At 35.2% G+C, this 12,918-nt stretch overlaps 1 protein-coding gene across 1 annotated transcript in view; it reads left to right on the top strand.

The window, feature by feature from the left end:
• Positions 1-12,918, top strand: part of ANKRD31 (ankyrin repeat domain 31) — a 139,615-nt gene that overhangs the window by 87,885 nt on the left and 38,812 nt on the right. The window contains exons 17-20 of the mRNA XM_070412195.1: positions 2,365-2,502; positions 3,321-3,463; positions 7,875-8,037; positions 9,935-10,050. Of these exons, the coding sequence (XP_070268296.1) occupies positions 2,365-2,502; positions 3,321-3,463; positions 7,875-8,037; positions 9,935-10,050 (560 nt within the window). The remainder of the gene's footprint in view (positions 1-2,364; positions 2,503-3,320; positions 3,464-7,874; positions 8,038-9,934; positions 10,051-12,918) is intronic.

Raw genomic sequence — 12,918 nt, 5'->3', positions numbered from 1 at the left:
AGCTTCAACCTATAAGTCTGTCTAACTTGTGTTGCAAAGAAAAGATTTAAAAAAGAATCTTTATTTTTATTTTTATTTTTTTTATAAATTGCTAAGTTATTGCAAAATGAATGACAACTTTAAAATTAGATTTTCCTTTATTTATTTATTTATTTTTCGCTTAAAGTATTACAAAGGGTATTACATAAGTGTCCTTTTTTCCCCCCCGCCCTTGACAAGCCCCTGCCCTCCCTTACCCCCCAGTGTCTTATGTCCATTAGTTATGGTTATATGGGTGCATACAAGTCCTTCGGTTGATCTCTTACTCCCCTCCCTCCTGTCCCCCAACCCTCCCTGGCCTTCCCACTGCAGTCCGACAATCAGTTTGAGGCAGCTCTGCCACTGTATTTATTATTGTTCAAAAGTTTGTAATGGTCTTAATTATCCATGAATGAGTGAGATCATGTGGTATTTTTCCTTCATTGACTGGCTTGTTTCACTTAGCATAATGCTCTCCAGTTCCATCCATGCTGTTGCAAATGGTAGGAGTTCCTTCTTTTTGACAGCAGCATAGTATTCCATCGTGTAGATGTACCACAGTTTTCTAATCCATTCATCTACTGATGGGCACTTAGGCTGTTTCCAGATCTTAGCTATGGTGAATTGTGCTGCTATGAACATCGGGGTGCATATATCCTTTCTGATTGGTGTTTCTGGTTTCTTGGGATATATTCCTAGAAGTGGGATCACAGGGTCAAATGGGAGTTCCGTTTCCAATTTTTTGAGGAACCTCCATACTGCCTTCCATAGTGGCTGCACCAGTCTGCATTCCCACCAGCAGTGCACGTGTTCCTTTTTCTCCACATCCTCTCCAGCACTTGTCGTTTGTTGATTTGTTGATGATGGCCATTCTGACAGGTGTGAGATGGTACCTCATTGTTGTTTTGATTTGCATCTCTCGGATGATTAGTGACTTTGAGCATGTTTTCATATGTCTCTTGGCTTTCTGAATGTCCTCTTTTGAAAGGTGTCTATTTAGATCCTTTGCCCATTTTTTGATTGGATTGTTTATCTTCTTTTTGTTAAGTTGTATGAGTTCCCTATAAATTTTGGAGATTAAGCCCTTATCAGATATGACGTTGGCAAATATGTTTTCCCACGAGGTGGGTTTTCTTGTTGTTTTGTTGATGGTTTCTTTTGCTGTGCAGAAGCTTTTTATTTTGATGTAGTCCCATTTGTTCAGTTTCTCTTTAGTTTCAACTGCCCTAGGAGCTGTATCAGTGAAGAAATTGTTTTGGCATAAGTCTGAGATTTTGTTGCCTTTGTATTCTTCTAGAATTTTTATGGTTTCCTGTCGTACATTTAAGTCCTTTATCCATTTTGAGTTTATTCTTGTGTATGGTGTAAGTTGGTGGTCTAGTTTCATTTTCTTGCATATATCTGTCCAATTTTCCCAACACCATTTATTGAAGAGACTATCTTGGCTCCATTGTATGTTCATGCCTCCTTTGTCAAAAATTAATTGAGCATATTGGTTCGGGCTAATTTCTGGACTCTCTATTCTATTCCACTGATCTATATGTCTGTTCTTGTGCCAGTACCAGGCAGTTTTGAGAACAGTGGCTTTGTAATACAGCTTGATATCTGGCATTGAGATCCCACCTACTTTGTTCTTTCTCAGGATCGCTGCAGCTATTCGGGGTCTTTTTTTATTCCAGATGAATTTTTGGAGAGTTCGTTCTAGATCTTTGAAGAAGGCCATTGGTATTTTAATGGGAAGTGCGTTGAATTTATAGATTGCTTTGGGTAGTATGGACATTTTAATGATGTTGATTCTACCAATCCAAGAACATGGTATGTTCTTCCATCTGTTTATGTAAAAAAGAATCTTTAAATAATAATACTGTACTTTATTTTTTATGAAAGAAAAATTAAAAAAACCAATAGGCCATAGTTTGGTTCTTGGCATCTTATATGATCAGAAATAGACCCATTGAGATAGAGAGAATAGCTGTAGAACAAAGAGAATTTTTATAAAATCACAATTTGTTTTAAGAAAAAAATTATTGCTAAAGGACTACTGAGGGTAAAATGAGTATAGAACTGAAACAGGTTTATTTGTTTTAATCAAACATAATAGAGTGACTAAAGAATTGCTAGAATGACTTTGAAGTAATGCTTAAGTGCACTATAATTTCTTCAGAAGTTGAAGAACTGTGTTACAGTTATATTTTAAAATAGTAACAGTTATATTAATAGATGTATGTTTCTGTGTGGTACATCCTACTTAGGATGTTTTGAGGAAGTTGGTATGTATTTTTTAAGCTCCTTTATAATCAGCATTTGGCAGAAAAGAAGCCTCAGTTTTACTTGGCAAATTTACAGAAATGAAAACAGCTGGGATCAATAAGAGGAATACCAGGGGGGAAAGCCCACTTCATTTGGCTGTCAGAAGAGGAGATTTGTCTCTGATGAAAGTTCTAATAGAATCTGGAGCAGATGTGAATCTAAAAGATAATGCAGGTTTGGATTCTTTTAATTGTATTTAAAATTTGAACTCACATTTCACAGCTCCTAACCCCAGTTTTGAATCTGACTACTATGTAATAATTAACTTTGAATAATTTTCTTTAGTGACATATAAGTTGAATAGTAAGACTTATCTTGGTTCTCACCAATTGCTAAAATAACTTCCTTCTTCAACATGCATTTGGGAGCATTCAGCAAGAGTATATAGAATGGGGAGTAAGGGAAACTTTATTTAGGCCTTTTCTTTGTAGGCCCTAATTCTATTCCATAACTTTGGAGAGAATGCAAAATTTTTCCTACTTTCTTGTTCCTTCTTTCCTTTCCTCCTGTCTTTCTACTATTCCTTTCTTCTCCCCTCCCTTATTTTTTATTTTAAACCTCCAATTTTAAATTGATCTAACATTTTGCTCAGCATGAAAGAATCTTGTGTGAGGAATTCTAGAGGGAAAAACTCAAAAATTGATGGAATGACATGTCATTTTAAAGAAAAATGTGACAATGAAAGGATACAAGTAGAAAAGTCAGAGATGATCTTTTAATATCTGAGTTGAAACAAATTGACATGATTAATATTTACTTTGGTCCCATTTATGATTATGCTTCTGTTTTGGCACCTCTATCAAATATTTTTTTATGAGATCAATTTGTTTTTAAAAATGAAACACATTTTAAGGCCACAGTTTTCAATATTTTTTCCACTAATATGTACATTTGAATCAATGTAGATGTTAATGTCATTAATGCAAGCAAACTTAATAATGATTATATGTCAGCAGCAGCTTGTTTTAATTTTTCCTCTTTTCCATTTTTAGGTTGGACACCACTACATAAGGCATCTAGTGAGGGAGCTGATGATATAATTGTGGAGTTATTAAGAGCTGGTGCTAATGTTAACTGTGAAGATCTAGATGGAATTCTGCCCTTACATGATGCTGTTGCAAATAATCATTTAAAGGTACAGTGCACATCAGATTTGGCTCCTATTACTCTTTTTTAGAAAAATGAGTGAAGAAAATGAAGATATTTTAAATTGAGAACTAAAGTGATTCCTTAAAACAAATTATTTTTAAAAGACATTGTGTAATGATTGAAAAATCAATCTATTTGCTAATGACTCATTTTTCTATTGTCTCTTCATCACATAATTCATATAAATCAGAATAAAATGAAATGGTTCAGAGTAAACACAGGCTATCAATCTAATACATTCTATTTTTAATGGTTTTAAATGATTTGCTATTGTGCATAAAAACTCTAATTATAGTGATGATACATGTGACAGCTAGACTTTATTTAACTCAGAATTACACAGTGGATTTGAGGTTTCAAAGAAATGACTAAAAACACAATAGCTTGTTACTTGGAGGTTTGTTATATATTTTTCTCCTTTGTTTTTCTTAATTGGGCAGTGTGGTAAAAATATCATAAGAGAAAATTACCAGGGTTATTCTTTTAGTAACACTGAATTTCAAATCTAGACTTTAAAATTCTTCATAGTTTTTAAATTAAATCTTTATTGTTGAAAGTATTACATATCCCCTTTTTTCTCCCATTGGCCCCCTTCTATCCTGACCCTGTTCCCTCACCCCCAAGGCCTTCACCACCCTATTGTCTTGTACATGGGTTATGCATATATGCATACAAGTTCTTTGGTTGATTTCTTCCCACCCACCCTCCTACCCCTGCCTTCTAAGATTCCACGTCTGTTCCATGCTTCTATGTTTCTGGATCTATTTTTTCCATCAGTTTATTTTGTTCATTAGATTCCACATATGAGATCATGTGGTACTTGTCTTTCTCTGACTGGTTTTTTTCACTTAGCATAATACTCTCCAGGTCCCTCCATGCTGTCTCAAAGGGTAAGAGATTCTTCTTTTTTACTGCTACATAGTATTCCATGGTGTAAATGTACCATAACTTTTAAAAAATATATATTTTTATTGATTTCAGAGAGGAAGGAAGAGGGACAGAGAGAGAGAAACATCAATGATGAGAGAGAATCATTGATTGGCTGCCTCCTGCACGCCCCACACTGGGGATCGAGCCCACAACCCGGGCATGTGCCCTTGACCAGAATCGAACCTGGGACCCTTCAGTTCGCAGGCCGACGCTCTATCCACTGAGCCAAACTGGCTAGGACCCACAACTTTTTTTTTTTAAGTATATTTTTATATATTTCAGTGAGGAAAGGATAGGGAGAGAGAGATAGAAACATCATTGATGAGAGAGAATCATTGATCAGCTGCCTTCTACATGCACCCCACTGGGGATCAAGCCTGCAATCCAGGTATATGCCCTGACCAGGAATTGAACCAGTGGCCTTCTGGTTTCTGGGTCAACATTCAACCGCTGAGCCACACCCAGCTTGGCTACCACAACTTTTTTATCCATTCACCTACTGATGGGCACTTGGTCTGTTTCTAGATCTTAGCTATTATAAATTGTGCTGCTATGAACATAGGATACATTCTTTCTGATTGGTGTTTCGGGTCTCTTAGGGTATTTTCCTATAAGTAGGATCACTGGGTCAAATGGCAATTCCATATTTAAATTTTCGAGGAAACTCCATACTATTTTCCATAATGGCTGCACCAGTCTGCATTCCCACCAGCAGTGCACTAAGGTTCCCTTTTCTCCACATCCTCACCAGCACTTGTCAAGTTTGTTGATTTGTTGATGGTAGCCATTCTGACAGGTGTGAGGTGACACCTCAGTGGAATCTAATGAACATAAACTGATGAACAAAAAATAGACCCAGAGACATAGAAACATGGACAGACTGTCAAACCTCAGAGGGAAGGCAGCGGGGGGCGGGGGGTGGGGGGGGGCGTGGGGGAGGAAGGGATCAACCAATAGGAAGTAGCAGAAGGGGAGCTTGGTTTAGTGGATAAAGCACCAAGTTTGATAATAGAAAATGTGAATTCTAGGCCTAGTTCAGCTGCTTGAGAAAGAGATAATATCTTTACCTTTGAAATCAGGAATTTCATGTAGAGCGTGCTATTTTATGCTGTAGCCACTAGCCAACATGTGTTTATTTAATTACTTAAAATTAAATTTAAAATCAATTCTTCAGTTGCACTAGTCACATTTCAAGTACTCAGTACTCAGTACTCAGTACATGTGGCGAGTAGCTACCATATTGAATTTCGCAGATCAGAACATTTCTGTCATCACAGAAAATCCTGCTAGATAGTGCTGTGGTCTAGAGCAGGGGTTGTTAAGTATTTCCTATAAAGGACTAGATAATAAACAGTTTAGGTTTTCTAGGCCACTCAGTCTTTGTTGCAACTAATCAACTGCTGTTATATTGCAAAAGCAACCATAGACAATATGTAAATGACTGGTTATAGCTGCTCCAATAAAACTTTTTTTACAAATACAGGCAGCAGACTGGATTTGGCCAGTGAGGGCTATAGTGTGCTGTTGTTTGATCTATTGTTATATCACCTAAGTGGTGATATAGACAGTTCGCTTTTGGAGGAAACTCCAATAAATCTATTTGCATTTATTTTAAGAGAAATGTTCTATTTGAAAAGAAGATGGTATTTTTCATATTTTAGTTCCCCTGACATGGATATATTATTAACACCTTTCCTCATATTTTCATGAACTTTCTCTCTGTGTGACCTTTCTCCTATCATTGGCTCATTTTATTTCTGACTGACTTTGTCCCTTTTATCTTTATTTCTTTATCTTGAGATAGGCTATTAATAGGTAAACTAGAAAGATAAAAAAGAGAGCAAGAGAGATAAATGTGGTATTGTTATTGGTGGGGAGCTCTCAGGTGAGGGGCAGGTGTGGGATAGAAGGGGAGACCTCTGTAATACTTTAAACCAGTGGTTCTCAACCTTCTGGCCCTTTAAATACAGTTCCTCATGTTGTGACCCAACCATAAAATTATTTTCGTTGCTACTTCATAACTGTAATGTTGCTACTGTTATGAAACGTAATGTAAATATCTGATATGCAGGATAGTCTTAGGCGACCCCTGTGAAAGGGTTGTTCGGCCGCCTAAGGGGTCGCGACCCACAGGTTGAGAACCGCTGCTTTAAACAATAAAGATTTTAAAAAATAAAAATAAGTGTGTTTTCTTTATGCTGTGCTATCTCTAGGCTGATGGAACAAATAAGGGCCATTTTTAGCTGGCCATTTGCTCCTCAGTTTCTCTGCATCTTCATCCATGAACACAAGCAGAAAGAGAAAAGCTCCTAGCACATAGCATATCTCTGTTTAAACAAAACCTTACCATCTTTTCCTAATTAGAAAGTTTTTCAGTGGTTGGATTCACTTGCTTGCCTCATGCAAGTGGAATCACTGGCTGTTTTTTACTAATTGACTTATACCATAAACTAATTAGTAACCATTTTTAACTTTGACTGATTGCAAACTGACTTCTAATACATAATTTTGATTTATTTAGAGAAATCTTATTTATATTCGAAGATTATTTTGCCCCTAAAATGTCACAATCTCTGACTTCAGTTTTCTCGTCTATAAAATGATAGGGTTGGAATAAATTATATCTACATTCCCTTTTATCTTTAACATTTTGTGAATATGAATCAGTTATTTAGGACATATATTTGCATAGACATTATTAGATTGGATATTAAGTTTCCTGAAATATAGTCCAAATAGAACTTTATTCAACTATGTCTAATGGCAATATATAATAAAGTTTATAATATAATATAGTCCTGAAGTGACTCTTTCTCCCTTCTCTACCCCTTCCTTCATCAGCTTGGAGGAGGGTGAACAGGGCACTCTGTTAAAGAGATCAAATAGACCTAGCTGGTTTTGCTCAGTGGATAGAACGTCGGCCTGCGGACTGAAGGGTCCCAGATTTGATTCCAGTTCAGGACACATGCCTGGGTTGGGGGCTTGATCCTCAGTAGGGGGCGTGCAAGAGGCAGCCAATCAATGATTCTCTCTCATCATTGATGTTTCTGTCTCTCTCCCTCTCTCTTCGTCTCTGAATTCAATAAAAATATTATTCATATACACACACACACACACACACACATATATATATATATATACATATATATATATATATATATATATATATAGAGAGAGAGAGAGAGAGAGAGAGAGAGAGATATCAAATAAAACCTGTCTGCCTCTTACTAGATTCAAGGCTGCATATCTGGTACTTCTATGTCATCATGTTTGGTTTTCCTGTGGGAACAAATCAGGTAAAATTAGTGGGTCCACTTGCAGTTGTCATATCAAATTTAATAAGTGGCCAGAGTTTGAAAGCTTTTTAAAAAATAACTTTTAATGCTTGGTAATGGTGTCTTATAATAAAAGCAGAAATTATTAATCTAAGATGTTAATAGAGATAATTTTTGAAAAATGTCTTCTAGGCAGCTGAGATTCTACTACAACATGGAGCAAACACTAATAAAAAGAATAAAAAACAGAAGACTGCTTTAGATGAAGCAGATGATGAAAAAATGAGAGAGCTGCTAAAATCTTATGGTGCTATTGAGATTGGTAATAAAGATGAGAGTAAAGCTAGAGTCACTGGTATGTATGTCAGTATTGCTTACCTTTTTATATAGGTGTATACCTCTGCTTAGAAAAATAAAATCTTTATATTTGTAGTGTAAGTTGTTTTATAACTGGGGATAGATGTTTTGTATGTTTATTAAACTCTTGAGAAACCATTTATTTTTAGAAAGTAGCATTTCCAAACTTGGTTTAATTTATAAATAACATAATCCTATTTGATTTTGAGTTACAATTGAAATAAAACCTATACCATTCATTAAATAAACATGAATCTCCTTAACATTGGGTATGACATAGAGATGTAACTAAAGCAATGCACATTGGTTTACTTGTAGTGGGGCTGGAAAACAATATTATACTACTAAACTATTTGCAACTAAAGATTTCATTACTTCACAATTTGTAATGATTCATATAAAAGTTGGACTAATGCCAGCTTTTAAAGAATCTAATATTCTAATGCTATAATATGAATTTGTTAAGCAAACATATTATATGGGTATGTGTGTAATAAATAGTGAAAAAATATTTCAAGGGAATGTATAGTCAGGCAAAATTTTATGAACCATTTTAATGCAGTTGTTTGAGTTGAAATACTATAACATAATGGATTGTCTATAAGAAATAGGCATTTAGTAAACACTAATTTAGAAAACATATTTGTTGAGTACCTACTATGCAAACCAGGCACTTGCCCATGAGGAGCTTTCAGTCTTGTGGAGAGACCATTCAGAGAATAAGCAATTCAACACAATTTATTAAGTATTGAGGAGAAGGAATTGTTCTACCCTTTCCCTTATGCTTGAGTCTTGACTCATAGAAGGAGAAACCACGAACATAATCTGCCCTCTCTCTTTATGAAGGAGAATATTAGGAAGAGTCTGACACACATTTCTCCCCAGCCTACCGGTATTCTTACCAACTATTGATTTTCAAGGGAGGAATCATATAATTGATATGATTGGTTAGAGCCAAGAATAATCATTGTGTCATATTTACTAGTATACTAGTAAGCTAGTATACTAAATCATATATAAAGTTCCTCTTTCATAGGCCCGGTTAGGGCCTTTTTTAGAGCCACATCCATGTCTCTGTCCCAGTGATGGTGAACCTATGACACGCGTGTCAGAGGTGATACGCGAACTCATTTTTTGGTTGATTTTTCTTTGTTAAATGGCATTTAAATATATAAAATAAATGTCAAAAATATAAATCTTTGTTTTACTATGGTTGCAAATATCAAAAAATTTCTATATGTGACACAGCACCAGAGTTAAGTTAGGGTTTTTCAAAATGCTGACACACCGAGCTCAAAAGGTTTGGCATCACTGCTCTATCCCTTTCCACAGCTCTATCTGAAGGTTTGGATCCCATGAATTATATCAGCTCAACTTAAGAGAAGCCTTTCATTTGGCGTTATCAGGCACTCTGTTATAAAGTGCTATATCTGTTCCCACTTGTTTATATGGTTATATGGAGAAAGGGAATCCAGAATGGGAGAACAGTCAGAGAGAACTATACAGAGACAATAAATCATAGTCATAGCGATTAAGAGCATGGACTTTGAAGTCAGATCTGGTTTCAGTACTAGCTATGTGACAATTAGACAACTTCCTGAATCCCTCTAAGCTTCACTTTCCTCTTCTGTAAAATAGATATAATAAACTGCCTATCACACAGAGTTCATGTGAAGATTAAATATGATTCAGGGAAAGAGTATGATATCCACCATGTGGTAAGTATTCAGTAAATGTTAGCTATAATTAGTCAATTGATAATAAACATTAAGGTGTTGACCAACATTAATATAATTGTAGGCTTAATTTAGCCATTCCTTTCACCATTACAACTGATAAAATTAAGCTAAATTTTTGCACATTCTTATTATATTTTCTAATTTTACTTTTTAAAGTAAAAATTTCTACTGTCCAGTCCAAAAGACACAAACCGTGTTTTTGTGATGGCTTAAAAACTGTTGATCCACCTTCTCTTTCACACCAAGAAAAAACAAGAGAAAGCCTTCATATGGTGAGTAAAGTTGAAGTCCTTTGTTCTTCACCTAGAAAATGCCATTCTTTGGGCCAGCCAAACTTAGGCTATTGCAGCACTCCTTCTATTTTAAGGACACACAGGTTGAAAATGTTTTCTGTCATAAGAAAATGTAGCATAATTGAACAAAAGCCAAGAAGGTATGTTATATGGTTAATTCTCAGTTATCTGCACTGATAAAGAACTATAGGTTAGCTGCTGTCTTTTACACCTAGGTTTGGTTCTTTGGCTACTTCTTGTCCCATAGACACTTCCGCAGTCATAGTGTATATTTAGGGAACATGCTAGAAAAGACCCCGAATCTCAGATAGAGAAGAGGAAAGCAATCTGGTCTAACCAGTCTGGATCCCACATGGTTAATAGTGATCGATAGTGTTTGCCATATCTGAAACCTTTCATATAAAGGTATATTTTTGCAAAAATAACACACTAGTTTCTCAATAAAATATATATTAATTGATAAGATATATATCCTTACTTTGACAAAAAAACCAAAGCATACTAGATCCTAACTTACTTCTTAAGCAAAGTAGTATCCTCAGTGAAATAACATTTTGAATAAGACTATGTTGATCGGGCTTCTCTTACATACTTTCTATTAGTGTAGAGAGGGAAAATGTCATTCATTGAACCCAAATTATGATTAATCATCTAATTTATACCTTAAATATATTATTAATATGTTTTTATTGATTTCAGAGAGGAAGGGAGAGGGAGAGAGAGATAGAAACATCAATGATGAGAGAATCATTGATTGACTGCCTCCTGCATACCCCTACTGGGGATCGAGCCCACAACCTGGGCATGTGCCCTTGACTGGAATTGAACTGGGGACCCTTCAGTCCACAGGCCAACGCTCTATCTACTGAGCCAAACTGGCAGAGGCTACTCCTTAAATATTTTAAGTCGATTTCAAAGCTAAATTGTATTTGCCTTAGCACTTTGAAATATTTTGCATTGTTTCCTGGTATCTGTTGCAATAAATGAAAAGTCAACTTTTCATTTCTTTGTAGATAATCTATTTTTTAATCTTGCAGTTTTTAAAATTTTTCTCTTATTCTTTTACATTCTAAATATGGATGTGTTTTTATTAATTATAGTCAGGACTAGGCATGCTCCTTTATCTGAAGACATTTCTCATTTATATTCCTCTCAGCCTTTATATCATTGAATATTGCCTCTCCTCCAGCCTCAGTATTCTCTTTTTTTTGAAACTCTTATTTAGATGTCTGTTAGGCCCATCTCTGTATCTCCTAATATGTTTTTTTTTTTTCTATATCTTGAACTCTTTGTATTATATTCTGGGTGATTTCCTTTGATTTCTCTTTCAATTCATTATTTTTCTCCTCAAATATTTATAATTTATTCAACCTATATATTGAGTCTTTAATTTTAATGACTTTTTTATTTCTAGAAATTGTTTCCTTTTCAAATATTTAAAAAAAATAAAACAAAGACTTTTCTGCTCTTGCCTTACAATATTGATATTATTTTATAAAATATTTTCAAACATTTTTAAAGGAATTTTAAACTCTCTTCCTGACTCTTTTTCATGACAACATGATTTTTCATGTGGTTTGTAATTTTTTTTATTCTAATCTCACTTCAGTGATGGTTGTTTACTGTGGGAATTTTGGTGAGTGTAGGCTTCCTATTTAAAATTTGCTTTTGAAAGGGCCCTAGAGGTTTGTCAGTTGCACACCAATTTTTATGCTAATTTCCCTTTTTGGTTTTCTAACCACACATTGTATAAATATAGTTCTCATATACATGTGTGACAAAAGTAGGTCTCTACTTTTCTACCTAAAGCCTGTATGGGTGACAAGTTTTTCTAATCCTTAATCTAACCTAAAACGTACCCACTCTGGGCCACTAACTTTATGCAGGAACTGCATTATAATTCCCTCCTCAAATGGGCTTGAGCTTATCTCCTATTCCTGCATGGGCATTAAAAACCTAACCCCTAATACCTGTGTTCCAAATCCCACATGGACCATTGCTAGCTTAATTTCTGGCACCAGGGAATTTTCCTTTCCTTTTCCATTTTTAGGGGTGTGTGTGTGTGTGTGTGTGTGTGTGTGTGTGTGTTTAAAGCTTGTATTTTGTCCAGCATTTACATGATAATGTGACTTAAAGGTATATTTTCATGTCAAGATTAGAACATTATGAAAAAACACTATTGTTACTAACTATGGGTAGGGTATTTGCTTCAGGAAAAATGTATATAGTTTTAGATGCCACACCTCAGAAAATGGAGATATAGCAGTCTAAAGAAAACCAACTTCACAAAAAAGAAAAACTCAAAAGAAATATGAGGACTTTAAATTGGTTTTAAATATTGAAAATTGCAAAATTTCCAATGAGGGGTAACTCTGTGGCCACAAAGGAAATGAGATCATTTTACCTTGGTACTACCTTCAGATCATAGCATGTAGGCAGCCTCCTCCTCTGTCATAAAATAAATACAGAAATAATAATAATAATAATAATAATAATAATAATAACAACAACAACTGACATTCACTGAGTACCTATCATATGGCAAGCTGTCCTGTAAGTACTTTATTAACACATTTAGTCATCATAATAACCCTTCTAGGTAGGTTCTGTTATTGTCATTACTTTCTTCCTTATAGACGAGGAAGCTAAAGTAAGAGAGGTTAAGTAACTTAATCCAAAATTACATTTCTAGCCTGGCTGGTGTGGCTCAGTGGTTGAGGGTGAACCCTGATTTAGGAGGTCTTGGTTTGATTCCCTGTCAGGGTGCATGTCCAGGTTGTGGGCTCAATCCCCAATCCGGGGCGCGCAGGAGGCAGCCGATCAATGATTCTCTCTAATCCTTGATAT

This window comes from Myotis yumanensis, unplaced genomic scaffold, assembly GCF_028538775.1.
Source record: "Myotis yumanensis isolate MYYU_CA2020_CCGP unplaced genomic scaffold, mMyoYum1.0.hap1 SCAF_4, whole genome shotgun sequence".
Lineage (NCBI taxonomy): Eukaryota > Metazoa > Chordata > Mammalia > Chiroptera > Vespertilionidae > Myotis > Myotis yumanensis.
Note: the sequence above shows the minus strand (reverse complement) of the source record. Positions and strands in the feature narration are given on the sequence as shown.